This window comes from Crinia signifera, chromosome 3 (genome assembly GCF_055691185.1).
Source record: "Crinia signifera chromosome 3, ASM5569118v1, whole genome shotgun sequence".
Classification (NCBI taxonomy): domain Eukaryota; kingdom Metazoa; phylum Chordata; class Amphibia; order Anura; family Myobatrachidae; genus Crinia; species Crinia signifera.
In genome coordinates, this window is record NC_139219.1 from 253,086,864 (window position 1) to 253,108,388 (window position 21,525).

The following is a 21,525-nucleotide window of genomic DNA, read 5'->3' on the forward strand; positions in this document are numbered from 1 at the left end:
AAAAAAAAGAACCGGTCAGTTGCTCAGTAGTCCAAAGTCCTCTTTTCTGATGAGAGCAAATTTTGCAACTCATTTGGAAACCAAGGACACAGAGTCTGGAGGAAGAATGGAGAGGATCACAATCTAAGATGCTTGAAGTCCTGTGTGTTTCCACAGTCTGTATTGATTTGGGGAGCCATGTCATCTGCTGGCGTTTGTCCACTGTGTTTTATTAAGTCAACACAGCAGTCTACCAGGACAATTTAGAACACTTCATGCTTCCTTCATTAGACAACCTTTATGGAGATGCTGACATCATTTTCTAGTAGGACTTTACACCTGCTCACACTGCCAAAAGGGGTTGGGATCATTTGATCTACAGCATGTTGGTCGACAAGCATTAGGTCGACACCACTAGGTCGACAAGTCATTAGTTCGACACAAGCATTAGGTCGACACGGGTTTTACCCGAATGTCGACACAGTTTCAAGTGCACTGCTTCTCTCACATGCTTCAGCGTGGTGCCTTGCTGCGCTCAGGACACTTGTTCAGGGCATGAAATACCACCTGTCGGCACATGTAGACTCAAAAAAACAGTGGAAACCCCCATGTCGACCTTTTGACTGTCGACCTAGACACTGTTGACCTAATGCTTGTGTCGATCTAGACCTGTGTTGACCTTGACCTATGTCAACCCATCCCCATGTCGACCCAATGTTTGTCGACTAACATGCTGTAGACCAAGTGACCGTATCACGCCCAAAGTACCAAAACCTTATTCAATGACCGTGGGATTACTGTGCTGGATTGGCCTGAACCTGGACCAGAGAAAGATGACAGACATGAGACTAAACAATGTAGAAGAGATGAAGGCCCCAATTGAAGCATCCTGGTTTATGTTATCAGTGCCACAGGCCGATAACATCCATGCCACATTGAGGCAATTATTAATTCAAAAGGAGCCCAAACCAAGTACTGAGTACCTATGCATCATTATACTTTTCAGGGGGCCTGTCTTTCTGTTTTTAAATAATTTTTTTTATTGATTAAGTAAGATTCGAATTTTCTCAGATTTGGGGTTTCCATAAGCTGCAAGCCATAAATCATCAAAATTATAACAAAAAAAGGCTTGAAATATATAGTTTTTCATGTAATGTGTATATCTATCTATCTATCTATATATATATCTATATATATATATATATCTATGTTCTATATATATATATATACATCTTGTTGTTTTTTCCGGCTTGAGAAAGGGGCGCTGCCCCGAAACGTTGCCATCACCTGCACCATTAAAAACTAAAAAGTTTTTTGGTTTACTGTATCTATTGGAGTGCCGCCCCGTTTCTGTATATAATATTGGGCAGGAGTCATCCTACACCAGAGGAAGGCACCCTAATCATCATTTATCAGCAACACGGAGTGCCGGACACCAGAGATTGAGATATATATATATATATATATATATATATATATATATATATATATATATATATATATATATATATAATAGTTTTACCTTTTAAGTTGAATTACTGAAATAAATGAAATTTTGCATGATATTCTAATTTTGTGTGTTTCACCTGTAAATGCAGACTACACTGATTTGCATTTGTGTTTTACAGAGGATGTAGGATAGCACATACCATGGCAGCACTTTTTCTGCTTTCCCACAATTTTATCAAGGATAAAGCTGCATTGTGGGAACACAGCGAAACGCTTTGGAGACCACACCCACACTCTGCAATTGATGGACTCAGAATCAGCACTATTGAATTTACCACTATATCAAATCCCTTCATCCAATACCCCACCCAGCACCGTGGGAAACCTTGGTTTGAAAAACCTCCAGTGACTGTGGAGTTCATTCCAGCTGACTCCACGTCACCCACCAGAGAGGATCTATTCTCAACATCAATTGGAGATTGCTCCACCTTTCCATTCAACTTGTGGGCAGCATCGTCTAGAAAGCCTCTAGTGACCGCGGAACCAATTCCAGCTGATTCCAGGTCATTCACTAAAGAGGATTCATCCCCCTCATCCATTGTAAGTTGCTCCAACATTTCATCATCGATTTTTGGGACCAATCATCGACCTTCTAATTTGATTTGAAAGGACCCCCAGGCTCAAAAAATTGTAGATGCCCACTGGGACGTTGGGATTCCTTGAGCCAACTTTGCCCGAGCCAGGCACTGGCAGGATAACTCCCACTCAACAAGGTGACCCACAACAAAATTCATGGAGTGGTAAATATACCATCATCTAAAATCTTGCAAGATATAACATGGCTGTGCTTATTGTAGGGCATTAAAACAGATCCATCATGCAGAATTTGTACAGTTAGAAAACAAGTGACACATTTTATTGTTTTTATTTATATGTTTAATGCTTGCAAAGTCCTTTATTGGAGTTTTTTTTGGATTTTAATAAAATATTTGTGAAGATCATTCAATTCAGTAATTTTCCACTAATTATCTATACCAATGTTCATTTCTAATACATCAGCGCTGCTAAGAACCTTGTTCTATTCTTTTCTTTGCATAAATCTTGGGCACAACTAGCCCGATATTGCAGCTGCTACGAAAGGCACCTCCTGTTAAGCGCCCCCTTATATACACCCTTCACACGGTGACAATCTCCATTTTTTCTTAGTACATTATGCCAAACCTGGTTTTGGTTCTAACACTCCACTGTGTTGTTCTTTAGGTACTGTGCACACATTATATTCCTGCTGGTTACTAACTGAGAACTGAATAGCACCACATTAATAAATGTGCATCTTTAGTAATAGGCTTTAAGACTACGTACACACTAGCAGGCAGACACTACAGGATGCTGTTCTCTTTGTGACAAACCACTTCCACACTAACAGGACACACCTCTGTCGTGGTATATAATATTGTACATGAGTCTCAAAGGGGTAACTGGCTCTAATCGTACACATGGTGTGAGATCTAAGTGTGGACAGTAGCTGGGTCCTATACGGGGTGCACAGTCTTCTGGTCCCCTGGATGCAACATCAGAGCAGGGCAGCAGAGTGACCGGACTATGCTCAATTTCTGAATTTGGTAACACTCCTTTCACTCTCTAAAGATCACAGCCTTCTGTATGCTGTCCTCCATTACTTCAAACTGACAGAAGTCCTGCAATCCTCCCTAAACCTGCAGAAACATTAACACAAATGATTTTAAAGAACTTTCTATATCTCTGCAACAACCGCTTTTGTCTATTTCTGCATTCAATTCCCAGAGATGGCTGTACAACACCTGAACCAGACCCTAAAAATTGCCCTTGATGAAGTAGTTCCCAGCTACCGATCACACTCCACGTATGCCTAGATGTCAATCTTGGTACAATAAATTAACAGGACTCCTACAAATCTCTAAAGGTGCCCATACACGTTACAATTATTGTATACAATATCGCATCTCATTGCATATCAGTTTTGCGATGAGATCAGATGAGATGAGATCTAGTACAGAAAGTATGTGCAGCACATACTTTTTGTACTAGATCTCATCTTATCGCAAAACCGAGATTCGTTGAGATGCGATAGTGTATACAATATTGTATACAATAATTGTAACGTGTATGGGCACCTTTAAAGTTGGGCATGTAATTGGATAGCAAAGTTTATGAAGGTTATATGGGCTGTTCTGGAATTTGATAAGCGTGGCTTAAATCTCGTACTCCAAGCGACTGGTATGCCCTCACAGGCACAAAAAACTTGCCTCAAGCCTCCAAACCATCAAGAGTTCCGTGAAAACTCACCACTTCTCCAATTTGATAACCTTCATAAACTTTTCTATTTAATTACGTCCCCATTGTACAGTCCAAACCTATCCTCGCAAATTTTCTCTTTGTTCACTTTGCCTGCCTCTTGATCCCAGGCCAATATACCTGGGTGACTATTGTCACTCTGTTGCAGCCCCTCCTCTGGAGCCTCCCCTGGTTATTACCCAGTTTTGTTTTGCCACTGCTTCCAATTTTAAAGCGTAACAGAATTTGCTGCGCTATACAAGAAACAGTTCATAAGTAAATAAATAAAAATAAATAAATGTAGAGAATGGAGAAGAAGATCAGCAGGACATCCTGCCCAGAATGTGCCTTGGATGATCTGGGCACCTCTTCAGTTGCTCTACTGGCTGCAGGGTGCCATCCCAGGGACCCTGCAAGCAACATACAGAGGCTATGGCGCAGAGTCAATGCTGCTGCCATGCCCTGCGTGACAGCACTTTGCACACTGCCATATTAAAGGCTCTGCCGCATAAGGAAATGCAAGTATTTCAAAAAGAACGCCAGGCTCCCCTGCTTAGAGCGAACTACAGTGATAATGAACATATTTCCTATTTAAAAGCCTAACAGGAATCCTAATCCCACTGATCGCATGCACTGGTTGCTGTTAATGCCCAATATAAATAAGATCGCTTTCAGCAGAGAAAATTGAGCATCTTTCTGCGGAAAGCCTCGTTATAAAAGAAATATGCTTTTTCCAAGATGGCATCTCCATGGCTGATGCGGCTGACTTTACCATAATGGACAAAGTTTACTGAGTAAAATAACTCAAGAGACTGCACCAACACAGCCAGGAGCTGATAATGTAATAAAAGGAAAACAGATGAACAGCAATACACTTCTGATTTGAATAATTCTATAGGGCCTAGGTAGAAGTTCCCATGAATTTATACAAGAGGAATTTATCCAAGAAGCAGCCGCAATAACTAATGCTATCATGAGGGAGAGATTTGTAGTCATAGTTTTTCCTAAAACGGAGGTGGTCTCGGCTCTATTTGATGAAATTATGCTATTTTATATCCACACTCAGAGATGGCCTTCACCAATCATATGGAATTGCTAATATCTCTACGTTCAGAATGAGTAACATCCACATTACCATGATCCACCTTCCCCTCTGTGGTTTAAATCAAACTCTATACGCAAAAATATGAGAACCGTACACAGACTTTGTGAGGATAAAATCCGTATACTCCATCAGTGGTTTCAGGTGGTCAGTCTGTACAATTGTATGCTGCAGATTGCAGATGATCATGGCTAGCACAATCACTACGCAGCACGTGCTCAGAGGTACATTATGATCATTTGTCTGATGGATGAACAGTATTGACAAAGCAAATTACAATGACATCACTTAGACTTAACTGAATAGACAAATATGTACGCATGGGAACTGGAAATAGATGCACAGAAAATTGCAGCTTTATTTTGTGGACATCTGCTTGCTAGATGCCTGGATGATTTCCTTATAGTGAAAAAATGAGTTTTCATTTATTGCACAATTACTTGCAGAATGCAAAAAAGCCTTTTTTGTCCCCAATTAAAAAAAGAAAAAAAAGATACGTTTTTTTTTTAAACAATTGATGATCCAGTACCCTTGAACATTGCTTCTGGTACTTTTCTATTAAAGTTTAGCATCAAGAAATGAAGTAATCAGATGAAACCGTAACTTTAGGCACAGTAAAAAAGGGATAAGGTCACTAGGCCGACACTGAACCTCGACATACATTAGGTCGACACAAGCATTAGGTTGACAATGGGGAGGTCGACAGCCAAAAGGTCGACATGGGTTTTTCACTTTTTTGTGTGCCGACTGGCAGTATTTCATGCCCTACCATTCACTAGGGCGTGGAGGGAGAGTAAAATAGTGTGCCGGGAGCATCGCGAGCACAGTGTGCCGGAAGCATCGCGAGCACAGTGTGCCGGAAGCATCGCGAGCACAGTGTGCCGGAAGCATCGCGAGCACAGTGTGCCGGAAGCATCGCGAGCACAGTGTGCCGGAAGCATCGCGAGCACAGTGTGCCATGCCAGGGGACGCGATACACTGAAACAAAAGTGAAATACTCAGACTGACCTTTTGACTGTTGACCTTCCCATTGTCAACCTAATGCTTAGGTCGACCTTCAGACTCTGTCCACCTATTTCTTGTGTTGACCTAAGCCCTGTCGACCTAATGTATATCGACTTTCATAGTGTTGACACTATGACCCGTTAAAATGATAAACCTCACGGTAGTATATAGAAAACAATTCGCAATAAATGATGTCAGGTATAATCCATCTACTGATCATAAGCACTTTCTTGAATGTTGTAACTTTACCATAAATGACCATTCTAAAGAGTCCACATGCCTACACGGCACATCAAAGAGGAAACGTCCCTTAATCCGAGGAGTCCATATTGTCACCTTTGGATGTAATGTGTAACAGACAATGCAATACGAATACTCCACAGTACTCAAGCCCCTCTTTAAACTTCAGCTTGTTGTAAAAGGTATATTCTGTGCAGGCTGAATGCTCAAACTCTAGCAGCCGGCGTACAGGGGGGGTTATTTAGACCTGATCACTGCTGTGCAAATTCACACAGTGACTGTTTATAGATCAGGGTTATGCGCAGACTGGGGAAATCATTCAGTGGTGAGTGAGTTAAATATGGATTAGCAGCTGGATGGTGGCCGGTGAGATTTCCCCAAGCCATTTGCAGCCTTGCACAGTGCAGGATTTCACTCTGCCTGTCTATCTGATCACAGGGCTCTGCAAAATCGCACAACAGTGATCTGGTCCAAAAAAAAAACCATAGTGTCTGTGTGATAACCATTTTAGACACCACATAATGGGAAAGTAGTTATAGTGTTATGTGAACTATGTTCCAGAATTTGAAAATGCAAATAAATCTATAACTAGGTGAAGTCTCCAGTTTAAGCAAGCCCACTGTGATCTATACATACTGAGTATATTTGCTTTCTTGGGCAAGAGGATTAAATGCCCTTGGAGAGCAGTGACATTTATAGAAGTAATTCATGTGCAATGTTCAGAAGTGCAAATCATAATCATTGGCTTTGAATGAGCAGTTATAGACCATAGAAATAAAAGACCTACCCAAGTTTGGAAAGTTTAGAACCAGACTCTTTATCTTTTGCCCGGTCCTTATCTTTAGGCTTTCCTTTTCCTCTGGCTTTTCCCCTTTCCCGCTCATAGGACTTGCTACGGGATCTTCTGCGGCTGGAGTGATCACTACTACGGCTGTGGGAGCGATGACCGTGTCTTGATCGTGATCTGATCAGAGAGAGAACAGGAGTACATGTAAAATATTCTGGACTATTTTCGTAGGTTTATTTTATTCTATTTGTTTGTTTATTTCTGTTTTTTTTTACACTACACAAAACAACATTGTTTTAGAAGGTAATCCTCATATCTAGGTGTATTTGTCCTTAAAGCACCAGTATATGTAAAATACAAGTTACCATATTAAGCATGCACACATATCTAAAGTTGTCATGCATACAATAAATGCAAGGTATTTACATACTTAACACAGTACTTCTGAAGTTGATGGAGATCACAAAACTTTTAAAGTTGATGGAGCTGATTACACTTGGGAACAATCAATCTGTTGCTGTGCTCCTGATCATGAATATGCCTTAATTTTTAATTGGTTCTAGTTTTTGAGATATGCATATATGTGTCCTCCCAGCGTTAGTGAGGAAATATAAATGTGTTGTGTCTCAAACTTGACTACCAGCTATGTTATCACAAATAAAACTTAAAAATTCTTGTTATTGTTGGAAGAAGGTAGTTGTTAAAAAAGCAAAACTAAGTTAATTCTGTTAAGTAAAGCGGCCTAGACTAGTAAGGTACTTTAAATAGAGGAAAATAATAGATTTTTTCGCTAGTGAATTTTTAATTCACTAGTGAACCAAAACATTTATGTTTTATTTTTTTGGGATTGAATATCAGTATGCAAGTACACGCAGGCCCTATTTTTTTGAATAAGATCTTCGTTATGGCTGAATAGGCTTCAGTTTTCAAATTGAATAAATATTATACATTTCAATTATTGTCTCCATTTGAAAAATAAAATGATATCTCCCCCCCCCCCCATCACCAATATCATTGCTGCTCCCTGTATGCAGCCAATATCGTACCACCTGCTGTTCAACTATACATACACCCAATAATGCTTATGAATTTAGTCGTGACTGGATATTAGCTGTCATTGTTTAAGTTGACTGGGTATGGTTATACATTTCTGGTAGATATAGAACCATTACGGTTTTTCCTACTATGTAATAAAAATCACTAATTGGTCAAACTGGGAAATTCCCGGGTCTGAGGTGCAGTGTGAAGGGGGTCTTTTGAGCTGAGAAGCTCAGTGCCCCCCCAAAAATCCGGCAAGAAAAACCCGGGATTTTGCAGGGGCTGCAATGAGAACATGGTATCACTGCTGTTGCAATGTTCCCAGCTCTTTCCCCCTCAGCAGTAGAAAACCTAAGATCTATACACAGGACCATCTCCTACTCAGTCACCTGCACTCATTACTTACCAATCACCAGGAATGGCCTCCTTCCTGGATCGGGTGCCGGATGGGATCCCGACTGTCAAAACACCAACAGCCGGGTTCCTGACGGTCACCCGCTATTTTCCCTCGTGGGGGTCCACGACCCCCATAGAGGGAGAATAGAATAGGTGGCTTGCGTAGCGAGCCACCATGCCCGCAGCGTGGCGAGCCCGCAAGGGGCTTAGTTGCGCTCGCCATGCTGTCTGGCTCCAGCCAGTCGGGATCCCGACGTTGGTATAATGACTGTCGGGATCTCGACTGTCAGACCCCTATACCACACCCCCTGGATCAACCCATTGTTGTGTGTCCAGTTTCTAAAAACCAAAGATTAAATATATACGGCAACTTTTTCTATGTAAACATGGGTAATTATATTATTACCAATTATAGAAACACTACGGTCCATTTTGAAGCCAATTAAACTTCTAGTATGTCTTTGGAGACTGTGAGGAAACACAGAAAACACGGACTAAGCTCTACAAATATAGGAACCTGGTCAATTCCCCAGATATGCAGACTGTTTCATGAGGATTATTATTAGTGTGGTTCGGATTTGGCTCGATTTCAAAGCGATATTTTATTGGCTATCCACAACATTTGACAGCCGATAGTGAATAAGATTCGGAGGTACTTGTTTAGTTTCACGGCGGCAGCTCTACGCTACACTGACAATGTAGCTTAGGCTACGTTGTCAGCATAACAGGCGCCACAGTAAAACTACACTGGGACCAGGGGGGTGGGTGGCAGAGGGAGCAGGGTGGGTTTTATACTTACTGATCCCCGCGGGCGACGGGCAGCAGCACCCTCCTCCTTCAGCCCCCCTCCTCCGGCAGTCACTTCACGGCGCCAGCAATGTATGTAATTCAGCGCATTGCCTCTGGGGGAGCATTGCATGGTTTCCCTGCTCCCCCAGCGGCACTACGCTAATTGTGTACATTGTACGCTGGCAGTGCCGGAGGAGGGGGACTGAACGATGGCGCCGAAGAGTGACTGCCGGAGGAGGGGGACCCATCAGGGATCGTGGGGACCCAGCAGATGCGGTGGCCTGGCCAGAGGAGGGTAAGTATAACGCACAACTAAAACACACATTTCCCCCCACTATCCACGTCATACCCCAAGTATCCACGTCGGCGTGGAGTTGATTTCATAAAGTGTGGCGAGCACAGCGAGCCATCGAGCACCAAGTGTGGCAAGCACCGCGAAGGGCCACGTATCCGCGTCCGCTCACCACGCTTGAGGCTCGCTGTGCTCGCCACACTTTATAAAATCAACTCCACGCTGACATGGATACTGGGGCTATGACGTGGATAGTGGGGATATTAACCATTGTTTAGTTTCAGGGCTACAGAAGCAGTTACGTAGTTTAAGTAAGCAGCATAGTGCTGTATTGGTATTCTCAATACAGCACTACTTAAACTACGTAACTGCCGCCGTGAAACTAAACAAGTACCGATTCGGATTTGAAATCCGAGTCAAATCTGAACCGCACATCTCTAATTATTATTAGTAGAGGAACCAACATGGCACTATCTATGCATCCTTTTATTTTTAAAGAAGAACGGCAAAAATGAAACAGAAGGGGGCCTGGAGGGAGTGGTCTTTTTATTTTTTATTTTTATATATATTTATTGAGTTTTGTAAATTTTTCTTTAGCACATACAAAGCGGTATATATGGTACAAAATAAACAGATCAGGACATACAATGGCAGATTAGATAAGTCACATGACTTGGCAATAATAATAAGATTTCCAATGCAAATCCCCACCTTAAAACATCAAGTATTCAGTGGTATCTCAAATGAGAATAGGTGAGGATTGGCAGGAACCAAAACCTCGCAGGGCTTCAGTATCAGATCAGGCAGTAACATGTGGCTTATTATCCAAAAAATGTAGCGCAACTTTCGCTAGGATATTAAATTATGTGAATGCTGCCAGCAATCAACAGAACCCATATATACATATTATCAACACAATAGTAAATGTTAGTAATAAAGAAAAATGTCTTAAATGAAAGGGAGCTAGGGGGAAGCGCCCCTGGTCAAATGGGTATTATTATTTGCATGATAGAACACATCAAATAAGACATGGCAATGCAGGTATAGTCAAGTTTACATTAGAGTTATACAATGAGTGTTAAAAGGCATGTAGGCAAAGATAATTTGCAATATGTATTCCACGTAGTGGATTCAAACAAAGACATAATTGGGTCTTGCTGTTCTTGACCCAGCGAATCAATGAATGGGCTACATTTCTTATAAAATCGTACTCCACCCTCCTCCACATCGGTTAAGGTGGAATGTCTTTCTAGGTACAGAGTTTCAAGCAGCCTTGCACGCAGTGTGTCGAGTCTGGGTGGGGACCGGATTGTCCAATTGGTAAGTATTAGCTTTTTGCCAATGGTTAAAATTAAACACAGCAATGTGATCAGGTGTTTTTGATTTCCTGGTAGGTGCCAAACGGAGAAATTTAGCATTAGCATTGCTAGGGGGTCTAACTTCAGTTGTAACTTAAAAGTATTGTTAAAGAACCCCAGAGTTTTATACCAGAACTTTTAAATTTTGGAACATGACCAGAAGCAGTGCATAAACAACACCACTGAGGTGCCACATTTCAAGCATTTTGGAGAGGAGTCGGGTACCATATGAGCTCTCTGACCAGGGTAAATGTACGCCCTGTGCAAGAACCGCAAAAGTATTTCTTGTAGTTGTGCAGAGTGTAAAGATTTGAGGGTTCCAGGAAGACACCCGTGTAGGTCTTTTAATACTAGGGGCCTAGATAGGTCAGTCTCTCAGGTCGACACCCCACGCTCCCAAAGTTTATTTGGATGGAGAGGGAGAAAGTCCCAGTAGAGCAGTTTAATCCTGTATAGGGCAAAGGAGACAATAGCTGCCAATGAGGTTAAGGGGTCCAAAGCTAACGATGCATCATAGAGAGGAGGCAATGATTGCACATAATGTCTGATTTGTAAGTACATGAAGAAATCTGAAATAGAGACATGCAATTTTTCAACCAGGGAAGCAAGGGAGAGTATAGTGCCCCCAGGGTCAAACACGTCTTTAACAGAAAGTATTCAATTTTTTTTGCCACAAAGCAAATTTAATATGGTCTTGAGCTGCCGGGAAACAAGGATTACCACAAAAAGGTAAGAAACCTGGAGTGTGCTGGATGTGTTTTAACAGCTTGTTTCCAGACAACCATGCTAAGTATGCGCTCCAAAATAGTGGATGAGACTTTGCTTCTGTAGGTAGATTGGATGAGGGAGTGGTCATTTTTAATCAAGATTTAAATATCTAATTTAATATTTAAAGAAAAATAATTAAAATAATTTTAAAACTTATACCTGTAAATAGCATTTAAGCACTCCATTACAAATCAGAAGACTACAAATAATTTATTAATAAATCGAAAACACTAGCATAAGCTATGCATAGCATATGCATTAAACTCCCTATTTCACTCCAACAAAAAAAAACACAACACAAAACAAAAGAATAAAATGATTTAAAGATATTATAACTGAACTGGCATATGCTGATAATATTACTTAAACCTATACAGCGTATTCTGTATTAAAAAAAATAAAAATAAAATACAACAGATTTATTGAAAAGTGGGTTGCCATAAAAAGACCCACCACTATGGCAAAGGTTAAGTCACTTAGCCAAGTTGAAAGATCTTCAAAGGCTTCTCAGATCCAGATAGGCCCATATGCTACAAAAATTCTGTGAAAGAGTCATTACGTTCCAATCTGCTCCTCGTGTCGGGACTTACAGAACACACAGATGCTTGGCTCGCACCCTTCTCCAAGCCTCCCATCAGATAATGAAGGTTCTGCAGTACCTTTGTATGCGACAGACCCAAAGCAATGTCTTTATTCAATCAACACCCAGCCAGGTTGTAAAATAAGTAAGTAAAATATAGCTGGGGTAAAAAAAAAAAAAATTAAAAGGAGGAAGAAAAACAAAGCTATCCATAAAATTATATTTACTTACTGCACAATACGTGTTAATTTGCTAATTTCTTCACAGGTAATCAATTAAAATGTAAAATATTGGATAAAATTAGTTGCACTAAATTTAACAGCTGCTCCATAAGCATAATTAATTTCACAAGAGCCATATGTATTCTCTACACAGACAGAGTTGAAACAGAAAAAGCAGATTTGAAAATAAGTTTGAGAAAATCTGCATTTAATTAGCAGGTGGGCACTACAACTGCATAATGTTTTATACATTTTTATTTATGAAGTGACAGAAGATCTAAAGGCTTTTTAAAATGGCGTTTATTGTTTGAATGGGTACTGTTTTGCTGCATGCTAAAGTGATTTAAATCCTCATAGCCGTTCTTTGAAAAAAAAAAAATCATAAATGATGAAGGAAAACATGTGGAAAATTGTAAAACTAGAAAGAAATTGCGACAAAAAGCAGATACACATACCATAACCGAGAGGAAACTACACTTAATTAAATGTACACTACATCTGGACCATCAGCCTCATAAAACGTGAAACTATTAATTTTCATTGTTATAAAGGAAATGAGGTCAGTGTCATTGGGTACTTCCCAATATTTATTAAACTTTAGCATGAAGATAGATCATTCCTACAAAATTCATATATTACAAGATGATGGTGTGTAAATATTGTAAGTAGGCTGTGTTTCGGTAGAAAACTATTTATAAGGAGCCTTAATGATCTATTCAACGTGTAAAAGAAACCGCGTGTTAATGTTCAGTTCAATGTTGCCGATCAGTTTTAGGGCTTTAAATCCAAGATGTACAATCTCCAGCAATCCAGTTAAACTACATTTCCCATGATGTTGCAGTAAAAAAAAGACAAATCAGGCTAACCCTGGCTCTGTGCATAGGGGATAATATAAAGCTAGTTCTACATCATGTGCCATTAAACGGAATAAAAGCTGGCGTGCCAGAGGTTACCCTTTTTCTGCTTTGGATGTAAAACAACCGTTATCATTATTTAGAAACTAAGCAAAAGATTCCACCCTACAGTGAACCAACACTAAAATTACCTTAAATAAAAAGCTTCATAGGTGGTATAGGGGTTAAATTGATATTGAGCTGGGGGTTGGTAAATCACTCCACTGAAATATGTAAAAAGCAGTCAGAGGAGGAAACTAAGCATTGGATTCTGTACACAGCAAAGGAGTTGGTGAACCAACCTCACTGAAAAGTAGCAAACCATCCTCACAGGACATAATCATCTGATGGGCAATATCAGAAGCCTGCAAAACCCACATTCCTATACAATGGCGTACAAACACAGACACTATAATTGCACCACAACATTGCCGAAACATGTTCCCTGTACACACAAAAACCTGGTGAAAGGAGGTATATTTATCAACTAAAAAAACATGCTAATTTGTACAAAAGGTTAAAATAAAAATCACTTTAAAAAATCCACACACAACTCTTTAGAACACCCCATCCATTAATTTAATTCTCCTAAAATACTGCTATGTTCTGCCTCATTCTGACTTTGGCTACTCTCCCAGAATGTCTGCGCAACTCCCTCCGGCAGGGGGAGCAGAGCACATGTAATATTAACAAAAAACGTAAACACACAAAATGTGACACATGTAATAACCATGCACTGTTGTAACCTCACACTCATGATAAACTTAAGCTATAAACAATTCTTTTTTTCTTCAGCTCTCCTCTGGGGGGAGAGGGATCCAGGTAGGAGGTGCAATAGGTGTGGTTTAATAAACAACATCACTGCAAATCACATTATTGTGCTGCAAGAGAGTACATCAGCCTTACGTTCCCCAGCCACTTCGCCAGGGAAATGGGCCGTCCCAGTGTCTTGAGGACACAATTTGCAAATAATTGCGTCAATGCTGCATTGCACAGCATAGGCGGAGCTGCAATGACATGATTTCAGACACCCCAACCCTTCTACCCGAACCACCCTCTCCCAGAGGGTAGCCGAAGAAAACAGCATATATGGCCCCATTCATATGTATCATGGGCGGGAGGAACAGCAGGTCAAGGCTATTACATATTTGACATTTGTAAGCTTACGTTCATATGGTTATATGGGCTTACAGACAGACTATAGCTGACAGATACAGATACAATAGTTATGTGTAGTCTTTTATTTGAGAGGTAGGAAGTTTAAAGTTAACGGAACAAGAAATGATCCTGCTTTAGATACATACTAAGGGGCTTACCTGGTGGTGAATGCATGGGCCTCAAGTGCAGACACAAAATAGGTTTCTAAAAAACATTGGTTTTGATCTACAACTATCTCATAAGAACTGTGATTCAAATAAAACACAAAAAGGCCTCTGCAGGAAGATATACGCTTTAGGCATATCCTCATACATGTTGAAGTGGCTGCCAAATATCCTCGGTTTCAGAATATGTGTGCACTATTTAAATAGCTGTTATGTTTGAGACAGACACAATCATCACCATCTCCAACTTTTAAACTTGAACAGCATTTGTTTCTACAGTAGCACGCCACAGCAGTTTCATGACTGCCCGGTCATTCCTGGGGCTTGCAGTCCCAGACAAAGAAATCAAAAAAATTGGAAATGCTGAAGCCGGATATTAAAGCGCGTATTGCTGCACACGTCAGAGGCGGATTTTTCACAAGGCAACCTAGGTACCTGCCTAGTGTCCAGCAAGTCCCAAGGGGCCCCATAAAGATATATTGGCCTTTCAAAAGCAATGAATGATTAACATATGGACCTGCCCACCCTCCTAAAGTCCCTTTGATAGTATAAAAAAATGTTTGGACACACAAAATGAATTCATCCGCTGTATGTGGGCAGATAGTTTACTAAATGTGACACCGGTATTAAGCCTACTTCCTGAAGACCCAAAGCCCGATTCAGATTTGAAGGCAAAGCAATGTTTACGTAACTAAAGGGTAGATTTATTAACTGACGATCAGGGGAATATGCACTACCCCATGCCTTATGGCGGGGGATAGCGCTTCACCTGATCTATGACACCTGCTGAGCGGGTGTCTAGTGTGCGGGGCAGGAGGCATAGCGCAGCTACAATATTTCGGGTACTTATGTAGTATCTGGGCGTCCGATTTTGTGATTGTATGCCTTACCTTAAGGCATACAATCAGATGCAATGCGATTTTGCATAGGATTCAATGTTAAGAAGGTCCTGTTCATTTCCCCACTATCCAAGTGGGCATAGAGTTGATTTTAAATAGCGTGGCGAGCGCAGCGAGCCACCGAGCCCGTAGCGTGGCGAGCGAAGCGAGCCCCGCGAGGGGACGCATATTTCTTAAAAAGTATTCTGTGTCCGCTCGCCACGCTTCGGGCTTGGTGGCTCGCTACGCTCGCCACTGGTTTATATCCAACTCCATGCCCACTTGGATAGTGGGGAAAGGAAAAGGACCCCTTTTTCCCATTGAATTCTATGTTAAAATGGACTCAGACCATTTTAACATTGAATCCTATGGAAAAATCTTGACCATCGCATACGATTTGGTCGCATGCGATGCGATGCGATTTCTAAATCGGACGCCCAGATACTACATAAGTACCATATTTCGTAGTGCGCGCCTGCCTAATTTATGAACGGTCACGCTGCCTGTACCTATCGACTTTAACAGCTGCAGGTGGCGATGCCCTATGCCCACAGCAGGGACAGCGCTGTCCCTGCTGCTGGCAGTAAGCTGCGCTGGGGATCTCGCGAGAGTAGCAAGATCCTGCACATGCGCAGTGCGCCGGCCGGGGGGAAGGAGACAGCGCATCAGTATTAACGGATGCGCTGTCTCCGGGAGGGGACATCGCCGGAGGGGGGAGTTAATGCTCCCCCGCTTCGGCCGGCAAGATATCGATATATATTGTCGATGTCCCCTCCTGCTTTGCCTCGCTAATGAGGTGAAGCAGAAACTGTTATAGCGGCGCATTTAGCGCCGCTATAATAAATCTACCTCTGAGAGTTTAATCAGCAGACTGTACATACACCAAGGTACTTAGTGTTCCCGCTAGGCTGTTTTAGCGGGGCGCTGCGCCCTGCCCGATTTTTAAAGTGCAAAATGCGCCCTGCCCCTCTGGCAGCGCCCAGCTAAAACAACCTGCCTTTGTCACAGCTGTTGAGACCGGGGAAGCCCGGCGCCGCTGTACATAGCGATGCCCGGCACTTCCCCGGCAGTGTACAGCCTTACGGGTGGCCGGGTCGGGTCCGCCCCCTTTGCATGACGCCGCCGGCCGGGCCCACCCCTTTGCGTGACGCCGCCGGCTGCGCCCGCCCCTTTTCGTCATGGAGCGCTCTTTTTGTGACGTTGGCGGCCCGGGCACGCCCAAAATAGTGACGTCGGCGGGCCCGGTCCGACCCCCCGCCCTAGTTCCTAGAAGGAACACTAGTACTCTATCAATGTTGACTGCAATCAACAGAAAAAATATAGTGGAATGGATTGTTTGAGCAAGGAGGGCACAAAACCGGTCTCTTACCTAGACCCCAGGAGGGTGGTCAGGATAACCACCTGGTATTTGGCAACATTTTGCTGAGGCTTTGTGACATTATGGACAAAGAAACACCACACTACTTGTTGTAGTGTCAAAAGCACACCCAGCTATAGCCTGGAGATGAAATGGTGTTGTTGTTTTTGTGTGGGGGCCTGGTTTTAATGTTGTCCTCACCCATATTCTGCAAGCAGGCCAGGCAGTATGTGCTTGGATGACTTTTCAGGGTGAAGGTACAGAAATGTGCATTTCTCATGATTAAAAATCATGGGAGGTAATGTTGATGATGATAATGTCATCATCATCGGTACATGTACCATGGTAGATACATGATAAACGTATCTACTTGTAAGTACATCTACATTTACAAGTACTAGAGACCAAGAACACAAATTAACAGTACCTACTGAAAAAATCTATGGAAATACACAGAGATAGAAAACTCAATGTAGAACTCCAGCAATATTTAATAATCTGAAATACTGTATGCCTGATTAGAGCACTATGTAATGGGCAGCTGGTTCTTAACCATCATGCAGGTCGCTCACCAACACTATGGATGTAAAGTAATGACAACAATGCACTGCAACACAAGGCTGTCATACGTGGCATTGTAACCCATGGGACAGAGTCCCGCTGTGTCGATTATATAGCTGAGTACACTTTATATACTGTATTTTCTCACCGCTTTGGAATTGCTTAGATGGTACCTGCAAACGTGCCCCAGACAAATACTAAGTTACTGTTATTGGTTAGAGTTAACTTACATTAACAGTCTTTCAATGGGCAGGCTTGTGTGTTCTGACCAGAAGTCCCGTGGCCACATTCCAGAAGGACTGAATATATTTTAATACCAAGGGCAAAAAAGTACTCTAAGTTTAATTATAACCTGGGTACTTGTGTATTATCATGGCGCCCCCGATTTCCATCACAGGGATTTGTACAACCACAAAATCGCATCGCATGCCATAAGATCGCATGCCATGCGATGAGACGCGATTATACCCGATTTTTAATTGAACATACACCCAGACCCGATTTTACATTGTAAACCCACCCTGATGGGTAATGACAATGTTAAATGCCCCCCATTGTTAACACCACCCCACTATCAACGCCAACCCGAAGCGTGGCGAGCTCAGCAAGACCGCGAGGGGCGGCGGTACACGTTCTCCGACCTTTTCATACCCCCACTATCCACGTCGGCGTGGAGTTGATTTTATATAGTGTGGCGAGCGCAGCGAGCCCGAAGCGTGGCGAGCCCCGCGTAATACTTGTGAAGTAATGCGCATGCGCTCTCCACGCTTCGGACTCGGTGGCTCGGTGCGCTCGCCACACTATATAAAATCAACTCCACGCTGACGTGGATAGTGGGGGTATGAAAAGGTCGGAGGACGCGTACCGCCGCCCCTCGCGGGCTCGCCACGCTTCGGGTTGGCGTTGATTGTGGGGTGGCGTTAACAATGGGGGGGCATTTAACCCCTTCCCGACATATGACGTACATTTACGTCATATGTCGGTTGCGGGGGAATCAAGCCAGCTCACGGAGTGAGCTGGCTTGAAAGAGAGCAGGTAATGGCTGTATATTACAGCCAGGCACCTGCTCTCACGGCCACGAGCGGCGAGTTCGCCGATCGTGGCCGTTTAACCCTTTAAGCACCGCGGGCAAAGCGCCCGCAGTGCTTAAATAGCTGATCGGAGGGGGGGCGCCCCCCTCCGGCGCCGATCGGGGCCCCCCGCGGCGAGATCGGAGGGTGCCGATCGGTTGCCATGGTAGTCAGGGGTCTAATGTAGACCCCTGTGCTGGCCGTGTCAGTATTCCTATTACATCCTGCCTGAGGCAGGATGTAATAGAAAGTGCTGAAAATCACTATGTTCAGCCATAGAGCTCTATGGCTGAACCTAGTACAGGCGATCGCGCCCCCTAGTGGTCAAGTACACTAGGGGGCCTTGTAGTAAAAGTAAAAAAAAAATAAAAAATAAGTTAAAAAATAAAAAAAAATAAAAAAATATTAAAAGTTCAAATCACCCCCCTTTCCCCATTTCACAAATAAAAATAAATAAAAAATAAAAAAAATAAACATATTTGGTATCGCCGCGTTCCTAAAAGTCCGATCTATTAAAATATAACATTAGTTATCCCGCACGGTTAAAGGCGTAAACGGAAAATAATTCCAAACGCCAAAACTACGTTTTTTGGTCGCATCGCGTACCCAAAAAAAAATAACTAAAAGAGATCAGAAAGTCGCCCATATCCCATAATGGTATTAATTAAAAAGTACACTTCAGCCCGCAAAAAATGAGCCCTCACCCAGGTCCGTAGGTGGAAAAATAAAAAAGTTATAAGCCGCAGAACATGGCGACGCGACGCAAATTCGAAAAACCGTAAAAGTTGCTATTTTTTTTTTTAGTGGTAAAACATAACGAAAACTATATAAGTTTGGTATCACCAGAATCGTAACGACCCATAGAATAAAGATAACCCATCATTTTAAACGAACTATGAACTCCAAAAAAACCGTAACCAGCGCAAAATTGTGGAATGGCGTTTTTTTTTTTTTTTTACCCCACATTGAATTATTTCCTGATTCCTCAGAATATTATACGGTATAGTAAATGGTACCATTACAAAGTACAACTTGTCCCGCAAAAAAAAAGCCCTCATGTGTCTATATAGCCGGAAAATTAAAAAAGTTACGCTTATTTGAACGCAAGGAGGAAAAAAAAAAATTAACAAAAAAGGCAATGTCGGGAAGGGGTTAACATTGTCATTACCCATCAGGGTGGGGATACAATTAAAAATCGGGTCTGGGTGGGCATTTAACATTGAAATCGCATCGCATCGCATGCCTTTATAATGGCATGCGATGCAACGCAATATTAAAATTGTACACTCATCCCGGGAAAAGCCTCAAATCGGGTCCATCGCATACCTTAATTAGTGGTATGCGATGCGACGGGCGCCGTGATAATACACAAGTATCATAACCTGTACAGAGAAGTAGCATAAAACCAATACATGCCATTGTATGTCGCAGTTAAACCCCCCAAGTCCAATGTGGTCAGCTGTGGAATCCATGACACTGAATGAGGAAGAACTGGCCAATTATAAGACCACTGTCTTTGAAATTACTCCTTAAAGACCAATCAGTCCTACATGTTTAACAGTCATCTGAACCAATTTCTGTTGTCCTTTCTTATAGGTTACAGGAGTTCTACCAAATGTGATGGTTATTCTAATGCTAACTACATTGACTGGTCATTATGAAGTTAAATAACCTGTTCTTGTATTTTTGATACAGTGATTTGCTAAAACCTTATAGAGAAACTACAGTGAACAGGGTCCATCAGTCAAAGCCAAGGAAAGTTGACATTTATTAAAAATGTCACTAACCTTTTGCAACTGCCTATGCCAGATTCCAGCAGATCCAGTTATATATTTTACATAGGGTCTACTGGACTCCAGTCAGGCTTTCTAGAATTGTAGGATCAGCGTCGGACGTTTGTCCTAAATGCTCTGCTTCTGCTGCTGGTTTCTGGCATCTACTGTGGCTGTGACCTTGAGTGGCCTCATTCTGGAATGTGGTGGTGAATAGTATTTGTAGCACGGGTAAACTAATCCCTCTCTTGAACCCACATACATGTATCTTTGGATTGGAGAGCTCTTTGACTACACATCGTAGGGTATATGTTAACAACCTTCTCACTCTGGCCCGTGTGTGTATTGCTCGCACCCACCCATACGCTCATGAGGTTTGGGTAGCATTGGTTAATACCACTCGATCACGAGTGCCTTATGTTTACCAAACGTAACTGTCCTGGGAAGTATGACAAATTCTGGGGTCTATGACAGAACTTTTCTCGTGACACACCTGAATGATCTGAAACGTATATATACCTGCTGTCATGTTGACCGACCTTGTGCCGGTGCTGACCTTCCACTTCATATACATATTTATTTAGAAACCCTCTGTTAGAACTTGATGTAACCAATGGAAATGCATGTAATATATTTTATTTGTACTGTTGTTTATATGTTAATTTTAAATTAAAATATATAATTTCATTAAAATATACTTGATTAAAAACAAATTTCACTAATCTTTAAATCTTTTTTTTGTTTGTTTTGTTATATTTTCAAACAATTACATTTTTCATGAAATGTTAAAGTCCCATCAGTATAAAAGGATACCATATTTGCAGTAAACTAGGAGTTCTCGTCAAATATTGTTTTAACCTGATGTATAAAGGAGATCTTTTCATTTGCCCTCTTGCAGTCATTCTACTGTTCTACATTTCAGAACCTGACATTAAACGCCCTTCACACTTTTTAATGCTCATGCAGCCAAGACTTTGGCGTTCCCTATCCAGTTTCATTTCTTCTAAAAAGAACCTTTAGGGGTAGACAGAGCTAGGAGCAAGTGAATAGATTGTACAACAACTACAAATACATCACTCACTTCTTTTTCAACTACATAAGTGGTGAAGGAAATTGGTTTTATGGCGCACATTGTTCATAAAAGCTATACGAATCCCAAAAGACATAGAGATAAGTACTTTGTGCAGATTGCCATATTCTTAAGCAAATGGAGAAATATTTTTCATTATTAAAAAAAAATCCAAATGTCCTTATTAAAAGATGATTACATATTTTTTAATCTGTAGAGTCAGAATCAAAAACTTTGTCGTGAATAGAGTTTCCATCATGGATTTTCTTTAGAAACAACAAAATAA

The 21,525-nt window shown here is 41.7% G+C and overlaps 1 protein-coding gene across 2 annotated transcripts in view; it reads right to left on the bottom strand.

The window, feature by feature from the left end:
• RSRC1 (arginine and serine rich coiled-coil 1) overlaps positions 1-21,525 on the bottom strand; it is a 347,837-nt gene that overhangs the window by 298,227 nt on the left and 28,085 nt on the right. For both annotated transcript variants that reach the window (XM_083177870.1, XM_083177871.1), the window contains exon 4: positions 6,876-7,052. In XM_083177870.1, coding sequence (XP_083033996.1) covers positions 6,876-7,052 — 177 coding nt within the window. The remainder of the gene's footprint in view (positions 1-6,875; positions 7,053-21,525) is intronic.